General features: G+C 54.9%; 1 protein-coding gene across 3 annotated transcripts in view; it reads left to right on the top strand.

Annotated features, from left to right (window-relative positions):
• The window catches only part of WDR1 (WD repeat domain 1), a 44076-nt gene that overhangs the window by 12057 nt on the left and 14504 nt on the right, over positions 1-17515 (top strand). For all 3 annotated transcript variants that reach the window (XR_012434665.1, XM_065544783.1, XM_065544784.1), the window contains exons 3-7: positions 898-988; positions 6278-6425; positions 7526-7706; positions 16985-17062; positions 17327-17407. Coding sequence is in view for 2 of the 3 variants with exons in the window: in XM_065544783.1 (XP_065400855.1) it covers positions 898-988; positions 6278-6425; positions 7526-7706; positions 16985-17062; positions 17327-17407 (579 nt within the window). In the remaining variant the exon portion in view is untranslated. The remainder of the gene's footprint in view (positions 1-897; positions 989-6277; positions 6426-7525; positions 7707-16984; positions 17063-17326; positions 17408-17515) is intronic.

Raw genomic sequence — 17515 nt, 5'->3', positions numbered from 1 at the left:
CTCACAGGAATCTGATGTGTCCTAAGCCTCAAGCCAGCAGGAAGCTGCCTCTTTCAAAGAGTACTTGGTTTGTGAAAAGCTGACAGCAGGTATCAGAGATTAGATGGCCACGTCTTTATTCCCTCCTGAAAGAAAGCTACACTGTGGAGACAGATTGAGAGCAGCCCAGTGTGTGTGTGTGTTTCTGTTTCACTGAGGCCTCGCGTGTGTGTGCATGCGGGGAGGGAGGCGCAGGGATCTACTTTTAGCACATTACATGTTAGAACCTCATTGCTGAAGACGCTTCTAGGCTCAAATGTTGGCCCCATTTTTGCCACAAAGTCCACCCAGCCTTTGATCTGTGCTGTGAAAGGGAGTGGGGAATCGACTTTCCTTTCCAAACCCAGGTTTTTGATAGGGAGGGCTCCCACAGCTTGTCCTGCCCCGCTCCTGTGCAGCACAGCCAGGTGCCGTGTTTGGGGTCCAGCATTGACTGGCAGCCGGGAGAGTTGGTCCTGAACAGGGAAGAGAACAGAGCACTGGAATGAATGCACCTTCCCACAAATGGGAGGGAGTAGAACCAGTGCTTCTTGCTCTAATCCAACTTTTGGTTTGTTTATGTGATTCACTGATACACTTGTTCTGTATTATGGAAAGTACAGAAAAGGAAAGAAATCACCTTGTACAATTACAGACTAAAGAAAATAAATTAAAGTAACATAAAATTCTATCACCCAGAAATAGGTGGGCACGCATTAGGTATGTAGGCAAGTGATACGCTTCTGCGATTTCCTTCATGAAGGTTTTAGCTTCAGTGTTTCTTTGTACACCCCTTTCACCCCAAATCTGTTGATGTGGAGAACTGGAAGCTTGACTGCTTCTCCTTCCTTCTGTTCATTTCGGGGTCTCCTCCTGCAGAACCCAGCCCTTGCTGACATCTACACGGAGCACGCCCATCAGGTGGTGGTGGCCAAGTATGCGCCCAGCGGATTCTACATTGCCTCTGGAGGTACTGTACGGGGGCAAGGCTCGTGGACACTTACGGAGGCCTGGGTGGCGCTCAGGGCCCAGGGCGAAGCTGGGCTTCTGGCCTTGGGAGAGTGGGAGGAGGGAGGTGGGGGGTGGGGGAGCAGGCTGGGGGTAGTGGGTTAGTTGAGGGGAGCCAGTGTAATTAGTTTCAGCTGAGGTTGACAAGGAATGTGTAAGCCAGGCTTGTCCAACCGGCGGCCCACGAGCTGCATGTGGTCCAGGACGGCTTTGAATGCAGCCCAACACAAATTCGTAAACTTTTTAAAACATGAGGTGTTTTTGCTTTGCTTTGCTCTTTTCTCTTTTCAAGCTTATCAGCTATCATTAGTATTAGTGTATTGTATCTGTGGCCCAGGGAAGCCAAAAGATTGGACACCCCTGGTATAAGCTACCAAAATGCCCCTTTTCAAAACTGGCCTTAGTTCTAGAACAGAAAGTACACTTTCTAGTTTGTAGTGTTCCAGTTAGTTCCAGCTTGGAGGTCAGCAGAAATGCCACCATGAGATTGGCCAGGGACCTTTTGCAGGAAGCCGTGGCATGGTATGTTGGAGCCCGTGTGGGCCGTGTGTGTGTGTGTGTGTGTGTGTGTGTGTGTGTGTGTGTGTGAGAGAGAGAGAGAGTGAGAGAGAGAGAGAGAGAGAATTGATGTTTTGTTTTGTGTCATCCTTACCCGCTGCTCCTTTCCCAGTGCTAGCACAATGCTGGCCTCCAGGCCAGTGCTCACGTTTTATTTGTGGACTGGGCCTTTGCTCTCTGCAGCCTGGGCTTTTGTGTGGCTCAGTGGGAGGCTAGGCAGAGGCGGGGGGTGGAGAGATCTTTCCTCTTGAAGGATGTTTTTTTATTCACTTAGTTCTTTGACATAGAGCTTTTCCTGTATACAGATGGGAATAAGAGGCACAGGAGTAAGAGTGGTACCCCTTCTAGCGTGGTGGCCCACTCATTCATTCACTCACTCATTCATCCATAAGCTCAACAGATAACTACTACCTGCCTTGCCTAGCCATCTGCAGCCCAGGGAGGCCAAGTGAGTAAGCTGATGTGGGGCTCTCTGGAGAGTGACGACTATGACCGGTTTGCTGAGAGAGCTAAGCAGCCAGTAGGGGAGGGCAGGATTCACGATACCGTGGCCCTCTGCCTGTACCACCCTGCGTGTGCACAGCAGCCTGTCCTGAAGGGTGTGTGGGAGATGGTGGGCCTTGGGGTTGGGGAAGACCTGGGTTTGGCTTCGTCTTAGTCTGCTTTGTACTGTTATGACAGAATACCACAGACTAGGTAATTTACAACTAACAGAAATGTATTGGCTCACAGTTCTTGGGGCTGGGCAGTTGGACAGCAGGGGCCGGTATCTGTCAGGAGCCTTCTGCTGAGTCATTCCATGGCGGAGGAGCAAAGAGAGAGAGAAGAGGGGCTGGGCTTGTCCTTTTATCAGGAAGCCACTCATGTCATAATACCCATTCCTGAGGACAGAGTCCTCCTGGCCTAATTACCTCTCCATAGGCCCCATCTGCAAACACTGGTGCGTTGGGGATTAAGTTTCCAGTACATGCTTTTGGAGGGGGCACATTCAGACCATGGCAGCCTCTTACTGGCTGCATAGCCTTAATTGAGTAACTCACCTTCCTGTGCCTGAATTTTCTCCTCCAAACTGGGGCTGCTAGTGCCTGCCTCGTAGGGTGTGGTGAAGGAGCCAGTAAGGCGTGGACGTGCCCTGCATGGCTCTTGCACTAATGGGTACTTACCCCCTGGGTGACCCATTACCTGTCACAAAACTGAGGCTCTGTTCTGACCAAGCCAGGCCGCTGGGTGAGCTGGCTGGCTGCTGTTGGCGGTCGGCCGTGCTCACGGTGAAGGGTTGGGCCCACAGTCTGGCTCATAGTAGGCATTTAATGGTTTTGTATTTAGATCTTCTCCAGCTCCATCTGTAAAACACGTTCTCATTTATATCCCATGATTTATTTAGCTCCGTGATTTATTTTTTCCCCAAGCCCTGCTTGCCAGCAAAAGTCTCTTCATTTAAAGCCCCAAGATTTGGCCCGAATGTCTCTACATGTTTAACACAGAGCCGAGTGCTCTGAGAAGTGTCTTCTCAGGAGAAGAATGCAGTTGGCGAGGGCCTCCGCCCCTGCCTGGCACAATGTCCCTGCCCTGTCAGCTGCAAGCGGAGAGCCTGCGGGCCCAGGCCTGCCCTCTCTCCAGTCCCCAGAAGAGTGTCCAGTGAGACAGAAATCAATGGAAGGCTGTTGCGGAGACCGTTGCAAAGGACAAAAACCACATAAATAAGTGGCCATCGTGGGATGCTGTCCTCCCTGAAAAGTGCCCTGATTTTGTGGAAGAGCTAAGAGAGTTTTGGGCCATCCTCAGGTCCAGATGTTGGGCGAGATCACATTTTATGTTTCTAATACATTTCTTTGAATAGAGCAAAGCAATTGTTAAGGCTTACATTGGAACGTTCGCTGCAGAGATGAAGTGGCGCTAAAAATAGTGTGGTGGGGGGTGATTTGGAGGGAGGGGTCTGAGAAAGAGCTGTGCTGGCTCACTAAGTGGGTTATCTGGCAGCTGGCCCCAACCCTCTGCGGATCTTTAGACCCTGTCAGTCTGGCTGGTTCCTGACTGCTGAGGGGTTGAAGCTTGGGAAGGGCCCTGCATCTGCAAGCCTCTGGCACTGAACACAATGGTCAGTCTGCCCTCTGGGAGCCCACATTCCCACGGGGCTGTCTTCAGAGTGCAGGGGTCATTTCTGGGGCAGACCCAGGTCTCCTTTTCCTGAGGTTATTTCCATGCTACTGTTCTGTCTGCCTTGGCGCTGGGGCCATGGTTCCAGGCTGCCCTTGGGAGTCAGCGAGGGCCATGTAACAGGCGTGTGGTTTGGCGGTAGGCCCATGGCAGGCTTCCTGGAGGAAGGGGCCATTAGAAGTGGCCCACCAGAGATGGCTCAGCTCGTGGATTATGCCTGAGCCCAGGGCCCGAGCACAGTGGCTCTTCTTGGTGCAGCCCCTTGTCTCCGTGAGTTTATGGAGAGAAGGAACCCTCCCCATCCTCACTCTGTCCCCTGCACTGCTGGTGACTAACAGCTGAAGGTGTGCCTCTATTTTCACCTCCCCTCTGGACTCTTAGCAGGGCAGGCACTTGGCCTGTTGGGCTCACTGCTCTGCCTCCAGCATGGCATTTGACACCCAGCCGGCCCTCAGTCAGTGTTTGGCAACTGCATCAGGGTTGTCCTCGTTAGATTGGGGTCTGAGTGCTCGCTCCCTAGGTCCCACTGTCTCTTTCCTACCCCAGCTACTTTGGAGAAGAATTAGAAAAATAAGCAGGATCCAATGGGGGAGGGGGCTGATGCTCTGGTAGGGGAGGCAGTAGGAAAACAGCTGGGAAACCAGGCCTGGGATGGAATCTGAGCTGATGGGCAGAGCAGGCAGTGGCTTGCTGAGCCCAGGGAGGTGGGACAGCTGGGCTGACCTGTGTGAGAGGGTGGGATGCCCTCTGCCTTGTCCTGGAGAGCATTGTCTTCTCCCTGGGGCAGCATGGGCCTGGACGGGCCTGAGCACAGCAGACCACGCGGTCACATGTGCATGTGTGAATGTGTGTCTGCATATGTGTGCGTGTGTGGTCATGTGTACATGTGTGAGTATGTATGCTCCTGAGTGTATATGTGTGTCCTTCCTATACACACAGTGCTCCCCTCCAATGCTGCCAGCCTGTGGTGACTTCCTCTTCTGACCCCTTCTTCCCCCACAGCCTGTTTTATCAGTGAAGGGACTTCACTAAGCAGATCTGCAGGTCCCCTTTGGAGCTCACCTCGGGCAGCACAGCAGGTAGTCTTCCTGGACCTCGCGCAGAGGACTGGGCCCTTCTGGGACTCCCCTTAGTTAGTGCTGTTCTCTGGATTTGGCATCTCCGCTTGCGTGTCCCCGCAGCTGGACTGAGAGCGGGATGGTTATGTGCATCTCAGGGCCTGGCTCATTCGAGGCTCAGGCTGTGTGTCTGCCCACAAGCAAGGCATCTTTGTGGCCTGTGCAGAGCCTCAGTTAATTCATGGACTAGTTCCACCTGACTCGTAACGAGCTCTTGCTGTGCACTGAGGACTAGTTGGAGACTTTGCACATGTTAACTCGTGGAGCCTACGGCAGCCCTGTGAGTGACTCTGTTATTTCCCCTCTTCTGGATGAGGACACAGGCCACATTGCTTGCTGAGCCCCACAAAGCCTGTATGTGGCAGAGGCTGGATTCGAACCCAAGGGCTGGCTCTTAGCTGCTGCCCTCCCTTGAGCTGCTCAGCTCCACCAAGAAAACAAAAGCTCTTTTCACTTGAAGCTGCTGTAGAGTTGTGATGGGTGTTAACGTGGCCTGAGGATCCTCTTAAAAAGGTGCCCTTACCTGCTTAGCAGATGGGGCTGAGGTTTTAAGCCGTGAAGCCTTGAGATAGTCTAGAATGCTCCCATTTCTTCACACCAACACAGTGCTCATTTGGAGAGGGTGTGTCAGGATTAGGACTTGGTACTTGGTGACAGGATCGTGGTGGGGGTTTGGGGGTACGTGGCCCCCAGTGTTGCTTCTGTTACAATTGGCTGCCCACGCTCCGGTGAGGAGAGAATCAGCATCAAGTTCTGTGTATAGTTCTCCTTCCCCCGCAACACCCACCTGCTACTCTCACAAAGGAATCTTACGCTTGAATTCCTGTGAGTCGCGGAACTGCTCAGTGTGTGAGTGAGGCTGCTGATTTGCCAGGCAGCAGCACGCTGTGGGAAGCTGCACAGGGAGCCAGGTCTGCAGGCCCGGGCGGAGGCCGCCAGATCATGCTGAGGCATCGCACTGGGCAGCACGCTGCACCCTCACAGCTCTGCACCTCATTTCCAGAAGTCACTGCAGCACCTGCACAGGAGAGGCAGGTGTAGCCAGCGTCGTCCCATTCCACAAAAGTGGCCTGAGGCCCACATGTCATTCTGATGCCCCTACAAGAAAAGAAACAGGGAGAAAACTCAACTGCTTCCTGGCATATGGGAGTTTGCCATCATGTGTCCCTGAAGCAGGGTTTGTTATCCAGATGATCTCTGGCAAAATGCAGAGGCCCCGAATGGCAGGCCTCTGGAGGCCACGGGTTCTGACTTAAGAGTGGCTGAATATCGTAGCCCTAAGACACCTTCTCTTCACTAGGGTTTTTGCTCTAGAAAGCCTAAGCAACCAGACATGCTGAGTGGGCCTATGGCCATGTGGCCCTGGCCTGGCAGTGACATGTGGCTCTCACCCCACCCCGCCTCACTGTGCCCCACAGATGTGTCTGGGAAGCTGAGGATCTGGGATACCACGCAGAAGGAGCACCTGTTGAAGTATGAGTACCAGCCTTTCGCTGGGAAGATCAAAGACATTGCTTGGACTGAAGACAGTAAGAGGATCGCCGTGGTCGGGGAAGGAAGAGAGAAGTGAGTCACTACTCTCAGCCCCTCCCTGCCCTGTTCCCGTGGCTCATGTGTCCATGTGCCATGACCCTGGTGGGAGGGGGATGCGCTGATGTGGGTACTAACTTGGACTCGTGAGGGTTGAGCTCCCAGTAGGTGCCGGGCCCTGTCAGGACTGGCTGCGGCCACAGGTGAGGCAGAACTCCACATCCCAGTGGGTTTGCCCCCAGGGCCCAGCACTTGTGTATCTTTCTGACGTCCTGAGTCCCTTGCCTCCTAGAACCCCAGCTGTCATGCCCACCTACAGGCAGCAGGAAGGGGACAGAGTGAAAGAGCAACACCACTTCCGTTGGGGTCCCTCACAGCAGCTGCCCCATGAAGCTGCCAGGGAAGCTAAACTGTTTCTTCCAGCTGGGCACCTCCCCCAAGGGTCCCTGATGGAGGAGGGAGGGGCAGTGGCTGCTGGCTGGGTGGCACTTGGTGGCTACTGACCTCAGGGGCCTAGTGACTGGTGAGGTCAGTGCTGGAACCCAGGTTTTTTAAATTCAAGAGAGTCAGAGTTCCCCCTGCAGCACCATGGCTGGCCATAAGCCCTTGAACTTGACAGTGGCATGTCTGTTCTTCCCTCCAAGGCACTTTCTCGTACATGTTCTGGTAGGTGTTTTTCCATGGCTTTTCAACTCATCCCTGTTGGTCTTAATTCCTTCTTTATTCAGTAGCAAATAGTAACTAAAACAGTTTTTGTTGAGTGTCAGCCAAGAATAGGGCATCTCATTCCTGTAGGGAATGGTAACTGTTCCCTCCCAACAGAACTGTAAGGAGAGTGGTGAAGCCATAAAGATAGCCCCGGGCCCTGTGGCGTGGGGCCCCACAGACATACACACGCAACCCCTTCCCGAAGGTGCTGGCTTGCTCCATTTTGTTATTGGGTCCTTTGGACAAATGCCTCGTGGAGCCAGAACCCTGGTGCTTCCCTCGTTTGTCCCTGTGGCATTCTGAGCTGCCTGCTAACAGTCACTCCATCCTCTGTGCACTGGCAGCTCAGCTGTCAGATTGCTTACCAACCTGGGATTGATTTTTTTTTTTGTATTTTTTTTGTCTTCCATCCTTCTCATTGGGTCAAGGTTTGGAGCAGTCTTCCTATGGGATAGTGGCTCTTCTGTGGGTGAGATCACAGGACACAACAAAGTCATCAACAGTGTGGACATCAAGCAGAGCCGGCCATACCGGCTGGCCACAGGAAGCGATGATAACTGCGCTGCATTCTTTGAGGGACCCCCATTCAAGTTCAAGTTCACAATTGGCGTAAGTGAACTTCACTTTCTGGGTGAAATTTATGGTTTGTATATGAGGCTGGCAGAGGCTGAGCCTGTTTAGGTGCTGATGGCAGAGACCACAGCACGTGCCACGTATACCGTGATACACAGATAGAAGTGGGCTCCCAGGGGTGTGCAAAGAGAGGGAGGGCTCCCCCGCCCAGCACTCGTCCTCCCCTGGCCCTTAGCTGGGCATGGATGGTTCCCACAAGGAAGGGCCCTGCCCTAGGACAATGTGCGCATGTCAGGGGTTGGGGCAGGGACGTCCCTGAGGCTGTGTAACCAGGCGAGCATCTGGGGCTAGAGGTGTTCATTAGAGAGGGGAGCCTGCGGGGCCTGCTGTTAGCTGGGCCACCGAAGTGGCAGAGGAAAGGAGCTTGCAGGACATCCAGATTGGTCTCTCAGGGGGCCTCCCCTAGAGACAGCGAGGGCAGTGGTACGCCTGCAAAGTGACAAACGGTTAGAAGACTAAAAGATACTGTGTGGAAGAAATGTGCCAGAAATGCGGCATTGGAGTGCCGCAGGCTTTGGGTGTAGCTGGCAGCATCTCAGGCCCACGCTGTGCATGCACCCCGCCTCAGGCAGGCACCCAGGCCTCACCGAGCCTCCTCACTTCTGCGCTGCAAGATGGGGGTGTGCGGGGGCCAGCAGCATCTGAGGGTTTTGACTATGAATTTGAAGTAGGAGAGCCACCTGGCAGGTCTGGAGCATCTGTGATGCCCATTTTCCTGCCCCAGCCTTGTAGGAGTGAGGGGAGGAGCCCAGCAACCAGTCTCAGCACAGCCCCATGGCTCTGTCCCGGCTTTCCCCATCCCGCTTGTGCTTGCGCTGAGGATGGACAAGAACAACGGACCCAGAAATGTGCATTTTAGGGACTATTGACGTCCTTGGAGGAGGTTGTGTTTGCAGATTGGACCAAGGTCTCGGGACTCCTTCTCTTGGGACCATCAGTGGTTTCACTGTCTGCCTCATGGAGGATTAATGAGATCATGTCCTTAAAGTGGCTCAGTGAGGAGCACTGTCTATTTTAGTGACGTCATGCCATGAATCATAAATAGCCTGCACAGTGCAGCTGGAAAGGATGAGGACAGGACCCATAAAGTGGGCAGAATTTCCAGAGACTGTTCTTGGCTTAGGGTACAGGAGGGCTTTCCAAGGATGCCCGGTTCGTAGTGAAACAGGCTTCATTTTGTCGCGGAGCCGCAGGCTGAGCCTAGCCGGGCAGGTGAAAGCATAGGGAGGCTCCCTGTATACAGCTGAACACGCGGCAGCTCTCAGACCCTGCTCTTGTGGCTACCGCCTAATGGGTAGATAGCGGAGACCTGGCTATTTTGGGAGCGGTATTGAAGGCTGTGGCTTCAGGCCATGTTTCTTCACTGGGGTGGAGGCACTGCAGAGTAGGGTGAGTAACGCTGAGTCAGCTGCACACCCCATCTCAGCCCAGGGCGGGAGGAAGCAGCTCAGAGGCTTCTGTGGTAGCCGGAAGCCGGCTGTGGGTGGGGGCTCCTTTGCCTGCCCTGGGAGGGATCATTTCCACTCTGCAGCTGTGCATTAAACCCAGCATGGTGCTCAGCGGGGTCGGGGGCTCCAGTTTGTTCCAGGGGTGGGCTGGCGCCTGCCTTCTTCACCAGGCTGCTGAGCCCCTGTGTGCTTGCTTGGGGGCTTGGCCAGAACACTTTCTCTTTAGTTGTCCTTTCTGACTTCAGAAAAGACTTCACCCCACAGCCCTGGCCCAGGAGTGTTGGGTAGAAATGTCTCCCCGCTAGCCCAGCTCCAGGCTGGATACCACCATGTGTCTTGAAGTCTTCTGTGGAACCCACAACCATGGGCCCTGCCTGAGGACCTGGGAGAAATAGAAAGGGCTGTGGCCTGGCACAGAGCTAGCTGGCTCTGCCCCCCTCGGGCGAGTCATGCCTCTGGGCCCTCCCGGAAACAGGGTGACAGTGACCCTTCCATGCTGCACCCTCAGCCGCAGGGAGGGTGTGAGAGGCAGCAGTGACCATCCACATGCTCAGGAGACATGTGCGGACTCAACTGCCCACGCATAGCAAGGGCAGGAAGGGTGCTCAGGGACCCCACACTTGTCCCCAGATACCTTCTGAGTTGCTGATACACTTTGGTGTGTATCTGCACTTAAGCCCTCCGGACCCCAGAGGAAAGCTGTGGTCGTGCCCTCCAGGACCAACCCCAGGAGAAAGGGAGCACGTCCAGGCTGGGGGAAGTGAGAGGAGGCGTGAGTGCTAACATGAGGCCCAGCCACAGCTGGTGTTGAGGACATGGTGGGCTGAGCATCGCCGGGCTTCCTTCCATATGTGGGCTCTTCTGATGCGGTCGGAAAGCCTGGGATGTGGAAGTTCTCAGGAATTAATTGAGCCTTTTATAGTAAAAGATTTTTAAAACTCAAGTATATGTGGGCATTTTTTATTTTAGAGGGAATTAAGTTCCACTTATTGTGGAATCCACACAGCAGTGTATCTTTTTTCAAAACCCAGATGTTTCATTCCGCAGCCCATGACGACTGGGTCTGGGCTCCCTTTGCCTCGGCACCAGCACTCGGGCCGTGGTGGCCTTGCCTGCTGCCCGTCCCCTCCAGAGAATGAGCGGCTGGGCTGTGGCGGCAGCTCGGGCCTGTCTTCATCTGCACCTTCCCCACCCACTCCCTGCAGAGGCCCCATGTAGCTGGGACCAAGAAACTGGCCTGAGCTTGAGGGTGCAGAGGTGGGGTGGCAGGTGCTTCCCTAGTCACCTGGGTGGGAGAGGGACTGGCATGCGACTGCGGAGGGAGCAGCTGGGTCGAGGTGGAGCTGCTGCCTGGAAAAGGAACAAGGCATGTTCTGAAGGTGTTTCAGTACAAGCTGAAGCAGAACTCCGTGGCGCTGTGCCTGAGCTGAAATGCAAGCAGTTATTTCCAAGGAAAATGAGGGGCCCTTCCTGTGGAGTTACTTCCGAGGAAAACGAGGGGCGCTGCCTGTGGAGTCCGGGAGGCCACCTTCATCTCGCTGGCCCATGTTCGGGGGTCACATGGCTTTTCCTTTCTGTTGAAGAGCCCATTGTGCAGAGCAAGTATGGACTCCCGGCTCAGCTCGAGCCAAGCTCCCCTGTGTGTCCCTCTTCCTGAGGGACCGTAGCCCAGCTTTGCTCTTCATTTGCCTGAACCTGAATGAGGCTCCAGGAAGATGGGAGTGGGGGAACATTTGACCTGGAATAGGCCCGGGTGCCGGCTCATCCCTACCCAGTGACATTGAAGATTCGGTGAGTGACTTGCAGAAGTAACTCCCGGGATCTCAGGAGAACATTTCTGAAAAGAGACCGAGACTGGGCACAGCAGTCTTGGTCTCCAGCACTGGCGTTCTGGAAACCCAGTGGTAGGTTCCCCTCGGAGGGTCTGACTGTGGCCTGAAAAAGGGAGGGTGGCGAGACCATCTCCCTGCCTCCCCCCATCTTACCCATGGGGAAGTCTTCATGCTAGGCAGGCTCCTGGGATAGGTACTCCTAGATGGGTTTAAAGGCCCCACTGAGTTTCTCTCTGTTGTCTGCCTTCGCCGTGTGCGCTACTTGGGCCAGGTTCTTTGCCTCTCTGGCTGTCTGCGTCCTCCAGTCGGGTGAGCAGTTGGTGGTCTAGGATGACCACACCCCCCCCCCCCGGAGTGTGGCTCACAGCTGTGTGCATGTCCCAGGTCCCAGGAGTTGCTGGTGCACTGGATAGTTTGTGTCTAATGAAATGGTTACTTAGAGCAGCGTGTAGGCCTGGGGGCTCAGCCTTATACTGTGGAACTGAGAACTCACTGCCAGATCTAACAAGCTGTGATGCTAGGCGGGAAAATGTTCAGCATGGAGGACTCCTGGGTTCCCTCGCTGGGGTGCCACTGCTCCCTCTGTTCCGTCGCCGCTGCTGCTCCCTCTGTTCCGTCGCCGCTGCTGCTCCCTCTGTTCCGTCGCCGCTGCTGCTCCCTCTGTTCCGTCGCCGCTGCTGCTCCCTCTGTTCCGTCGCCGCTGCTGCTCCCTCTGTTCCGTCGCCGCTGCTGCTCCCCTGTTCCGTCGCTTCTGCTGCTCCCTCTGTCCATCGCCTCTGCCCTGTGGGGGCCTGGCACCTCACATAGTTCTCCTACTTGAGGCTGGAGCCAAGCAGGGCAGGAAACCTCAGCTGTGGCTGTTATCGGACGTGCTGCCTTACTGATAGATAAGGAAAATTTGAGCTCTAAACAGGCAAGGTTTCTGGTGATTTTTCTTTTTCCTATTTCCTTACTCAAGACAGGGCAGAGCAGATGTTTCAGCCCTTCTGGTGTGTATGGTGGCTGCCTGGGCCATGCCCCTGTGATGGGTACACAGGACCCCCTTTCTTGTCCTCAGCATGCGCCACCCCTCCTGTCGGCTGGCCTTGCTCTTCACTGGGCTGTTGGCTGACTCCTGAGAACTGGGAGCTGACAGCAGGGAGGGTGACCTGGCCCAGGTCACATGGCCAGTAGGTGGCTCAAGGACGGTTAGTTAGGATGAGCCTCTTGTCCCTTCACATGGTCCTTGTTCTCCAGGAAACATGGTGACTGAACTGACCCGTGCTGGGTGATGGGAGAGGCAGGTGGCTGGGGAGCTGCTTCGTGCCCCTGAGCCCAGCTAAGTGGCCTGGGGCTGCAGGGCTGCCCCAGGGCACTTTGCAGGGAAGTCCGCTGGGAGGGATGGTTGGGCTGAAGGATGGGGGCCAGAGCCAGCTTCACAGGTCACCGTGTAAAGGTGTTTTGGGAACACCCACTGACCAAGGGCCATAGAGGCCCCGTGCTGGGCTTGTGTGGAATGGGGCTGGGCATGGGGACCGAGAGCCTGTCCCCTTCTACCAGCTCATAGGCATGTGAACAGCCTAAGGGTGGGCTTGTGGTCCTCTTGTGTACAGGGTCAGCTGAGGCTGGGGGGAATGGGGTGGGCTCCCAGAGGGTTCCTGCGCTGACCAGGTAGGTAATGAGCATGTGTGTGCTAGAGACAGGCCAGCTGGGGCCTGTAGTGCTCTGTCCCTCTGATGTGGACGTGGGTGTGGTACTTAATTATGACCTGAGTGCTTCAAGCCTCCGTTTCCTCGGTGGTAAGAGGGAACATATTGGTGGAAGGAAGTGAGGATTGTGGGGAGGGGGGCTCGTTGATACAGGTCAGCCTTGGCTGTGTGTTTGGCTACAAGGGAGGACAGGCAAGAGAGTGTGGACCGGACACCGTGGGGTGTCCACCAGGGATGAGGCTGGACTGTGAGACTGCTGCAGCCCCGCTGGTTGGCGGGGGTGGGACAGAGGCAGAACCTCCCTGAACTCCCTGGGAGGTTCCCCAAACCGTCTCCCTCTTTGTTCACTGGCCTGGCCTCCCTGTGGAAAGGGGTATTTTTAGCCCTCGCTTTTTTTGGTTAATGGGCTTTGTGCAGCTTCTCTCTTCAAAGGGGCTATTTCAGGAGCAGACATCAGTCTCTGCATTTGGACTCCTTGGCTCGAGGTGCAGGAAAAGGTGATGAGGATGAGCTACTCAAGGGGCATCTGCGTTCCTGGACTGCCAGGCCCCTCCCCTGCCCCTGCTGGGTTCTAGGGCAAGGGAGGGACACATGACACCACCCTGCCAGAGCCTGTGGGAGGCGCTGGCAGAGGTGAACCACAGACTCGGATTTGGGGTCCTGGGGTTTGGGCAAGCAGGAGTGTCCTCGCTTCTGTGACCTGGAACTGGAGTAGGAATGTCCATGTTTTGACCTCAGGGAACCACTGAAATTGGCACTTATTACAGGTTGGAATTGAACAGTGGCTGAATAGTTTTCTCCAGTTTGTAGCAAGAGCCATCAGCATCCACTGTCCCACCCACTCATCTGGGCTTGGGTGATTCGGGCATTTGGAGTGAGCTCTTTTCTCAGTTCTTAACTCATTCAGTCAGAAGGACTCAGGGGTTTAGCCAGGCCCAGCCATCTCCCTGGCCCACTGCACCTCAAGGAAGCTCAGGCTGGCGTGGAGGAGCCAGTGCGAAGTCAGCGGCAAGGCGGGGCTGTGCTGGCCGAGGAAGCAGAGTTGGGCAGCAAGAGAACTCAATGTGCCGGTCAGAGGTCTAGGGTTTGAGCCGTGGTTATGTCATGGTCAAGGTTGTGTGACCTCATCTGGAAGGAGTGGTGGTGCATACACCCCTGTCCACCCCACCCACAGGGGGTCTGGAAGGGCTTTGCCTCAGGCCCTCCCGCCACTGCCTTCACGCCAGCCGGCTCCTTCCTGCAGCCCTCTTGGGAACTGCCCTGTGAGGCCCTTTGACACAGGGAATGTGGACCCTATGGGCTGACATGGACAAGGGACCGTGGGCCATGTTGGCACAGATAGGAGGTGGGCCCCATCGGCTAACCCCACCGGGAACGGGCCCTCAGTGCGTGATGGCTCCCTGATGGCGGGTAACAACAGAAGAGGGGTTGCAAATGGGCCTGCGGAGTTAGGGATCTGACCTCTGGGATGGCTCTGGGTTGGAGCACCCCTAGGCTTGCCGAGCGCCTGCCCAAGGCCCAGGGGCCAGCGCAGCTAAGACGAGAGCTCTGGACAGGAAACTAGATACCAGATTCGTGCAGGTGATGTGGCTTGAGTTACCCACCGCTCTGGACCTGATGTTCTCTTGTGAAGAATTTGCCCGCAGGCTCTCCATGGCCCCTCTGGGGGTAAAGCATCTCTGGAGGGCCCCAGAGCCCCATCTGGAAAGTTGGTTTTCACTCTCAGCAGCTGAGTGGATCAGGCCTTCTGGGGAAACTGCTTTCCCCAACTTCACTTACCTGGAAATGCTAGAAAACTTACAACACAGACCATTTAAGCAAAGAGGGCCAGGCTTAGAACTAGGGGAAAAGGTACAAAAGGAACTAAAGATGCAAAATGCAGAAACTGCACTGAAACACAAGGAAGGGTGACCTCTAGCACCAGAGCCAGAGACGACCGTGCAGTCTCGTGTCACCTGTTCCATCTCCTCGTTAGCCCTGGGCCCGCCTGGGTATTGCATGCCTTGTAGTTCAGCACTGCCTTGCCCGGCCAAGCCTCGCAGCACCTAGGTGCTGGGGGCAGGCAAAGGGCTTGCCAGCCCCATTGCTCGTGAGCCCAAGTTCAGACTGAGCCAGCCTGCTGCTTCCATCCCTGTTCCTCGTGGGCGGTGACCACAACCTACAGAGGACGAGCTCTTCAGTCATAGAACAGAATACAAGCCCCACGACAGCGCTTCCTGAAATGAGGCAGGGAGGACAATCTGCTCATCCACTGGGATGGAAATGTGACTGTTGTCACCCACAGTAGCTCCTGAGGAGCACTGGGACTCCCCTTGTCAGAATGTGTGATTTCTCGGGCCTTCATCTTGGTTAAAACACGGGTCAATGAGGTGGGAGGTCCTGGTTCAGGTACACGGCCAGGGCCTGCTGGGCCTGTGTCCAGCCTGACCCCAGCAGTGAGCAGGTCTTGGCGGCACCCTGGGGAGGGCTCACCAGAGGGAAGCAGGTTTGGGTTGTTGGCTGAAGGAAATGGTTTAATCTTCGAAGTGCAGGAAGCCCAGGGTTGCTTGGGACCACAGCTCTGGGGTCGCATCACTCTTGGGCCTACAGAGATTTCTGGGGCTGGGAGTGGGCCTCTCCACGAGGGCTGCCTGCCCTGGGGACGTTGCTGGACTGAACCGGGTCTGTATCTTCTGCTGACTCTGATGATCTTTGTGGGGACATCGATTTCGTTGAGTGTGGCCCTTGGGAACCCCAGCACCTGATTCCTCTTTCTGGGCCTACGTTTCCTCATTGGTGAAATGGGCACAGCTCACCTTGGTGGGTTATTACATGAGTGTCAGAGGCAGCATTGATTACATGTGTTAGTCTGCTGTAGCTGCCATAACAAAGTTTGTTAAGCCACAGATTGGATGCCTTAAACAATGGAAATTTGTTCTCTGGAAGTCAGAAGTCTGTAGTCAAGGTGTGGGCAGGGACACGCTCCCTCCGAGTCCTTGTCTTTCCCAGATACTGACAGCCCTGGGGGTTGCTTTTTGTGAGAACTCCCATCTCTGCCTCCAGCTTCACTCCAACTCTATATCTGTGTCCAGATTCCCCTCTTACAAGGACACCAAACCCTGCTGGATTTACAGCTCACCCTAATGACCTCATCTTAACTGGTTTGCATCTGCAAAGACCCTATTTCTGAATAAGGTCTCACGGGGTCCCAGAGAAAACATTACACAATCAAACACATGCAGTTCCCCCACGCAGGTAGCTCATGCCTTAAAATTAAGTCCATGATTTACTTAGAGTATGGGGCAGGTTATCTGCTGTTATCCACCTTGTGTTGCATTGCTTTTCCTGAAAGTTAGTGTCTGTACCCACTGAGCAGCAAGCCCTTCCTGTGCCGAGAGTTGGTAGCACTGGATGTGCACTTGCTGGGTTAGCGCCGCCTGCAGGTGGGCAGCGAGAGGGCGGGGCAGGTCTTGGCAGTTTTTCGACTGCTTGTTTAGAGGATCATTCTCTGATACAGACTCTTGTTGACCGAGGAAAGAATGCGTTCATTTCCTTATTCGAGTCACAGAGTTGCCCCTGGAAGTCATGTCATCTCCCCTTCGTCACTTAGGCTCTTGTTCTCAATGAGGGTCATAATCATTGTTTAACTTTGTTTAAAAGTCAATTATTGGCCGGGCATGGTGGCTCACACCTGTAATCCCAGCACTTTGGGAGGTCGAGGCAGGCGGATCACAAGGTCAGGAGATCGAGATCATCCTGGCTAACATGGTGAAACCCCGTCCCTACTAAAAATACAAAAATTAGCCGGGTGTGGTGGCGGGCACCTGCAGTTCCAGTTACTTGGGAGGCTGAGGCAGGAGAATGGCATGAACCCGGGAGGTAGAGCTTGCAGTGAGCTGAGATTAAGACAGGGCTAGGGCCTCCAGGAAGAGGCCTCCTGGTCTCAGCCATCATGAAGCTTAAGGATCAGGGCTTGAGCTCTTTCAGAGCCCGGAGGGAAGAGGGCAGCTGCTGGGGGCACCTCATTGAGGGGTGCATAGTTGGAGGTGGTCTGCCTTGGCTCGGGCTGATCGGCTTTCCCAGCAGGTAGAGCGGTCAGCGTGGCAGAGAGGCTGGAGCAGACTCCTACCCCTCCACTGAGGGACTGCCCGGGATGTTTTTTTAAGCTCTGAACATTTTCTAGTGGACTAACAGTTCACACTGATGAACAGCTGGAGCTGCAAGCAGGCTGTATATCATATAGAGCATTCCTGAACCTAGAGTCAGGCCTGCGGCCCCTCACCAGGCAGGTAATTGTTTTCCTGCAGGACCACAGCCGCTTTGTCAACTGTGTGCGATTCTCTCCTGATGGAAACAGATTTGCCACAGCCAGTGCTGACGGCCAGGTAAGACCTGGGATGGGTTTTAGGGTGGGGATTGGCTTGTCTGTCTGCTCCCGTGACCACTTAGAGCCACAGGCTAGTCCTGACATGCAGAACTTAGACGTCGCCCTCCCTATCTCTGCAGACGTGTCGTCAGAGCCCAGTAAACGCATGTCTGCTTTTAAACCACACTGGGAGCTCAGTTTGTTAGCCCTCGTTTTCTAGAGCCACGGTCCGTGGAGAAACTGCTTACACACACGTGACCCACATGTTTTTATTTCTTGGAAGATATACATCTATGACGGGAAGACTGGGGAGAAAGTGTGCGCGCTGGGCGGAAGCAAGGCCCACGACGGTGGGATTTACGCCGTGAGTATGAGTGTATTTCCCAGCCTAGTGGTGGGAATTTGGCCGAGTCCATGTGTCAGTCCATCCATACCCAATCTGGAGTTAGACAAAAACTTGAAAATGAGGGGC

The sequence above is a fragment of the Macaca fascicularis genome, chromosome 5 (genome assembly GCF_037993035.2).
Source record: "Macaca fascicularis isolate 582-1 chromosome 5, T2T-MFA8v1.1".
NCBI lineage: Eukaryota > Metazoa > Chordata > Mammalia > Primates > Cercopithecidae > Macaca > Macaca fascicularis.
The sequence above is the reverse complement of the archived record's forward strand: the minus strand, read 5'-3'. Positions and strand labels throughout refer to the sequence as shown.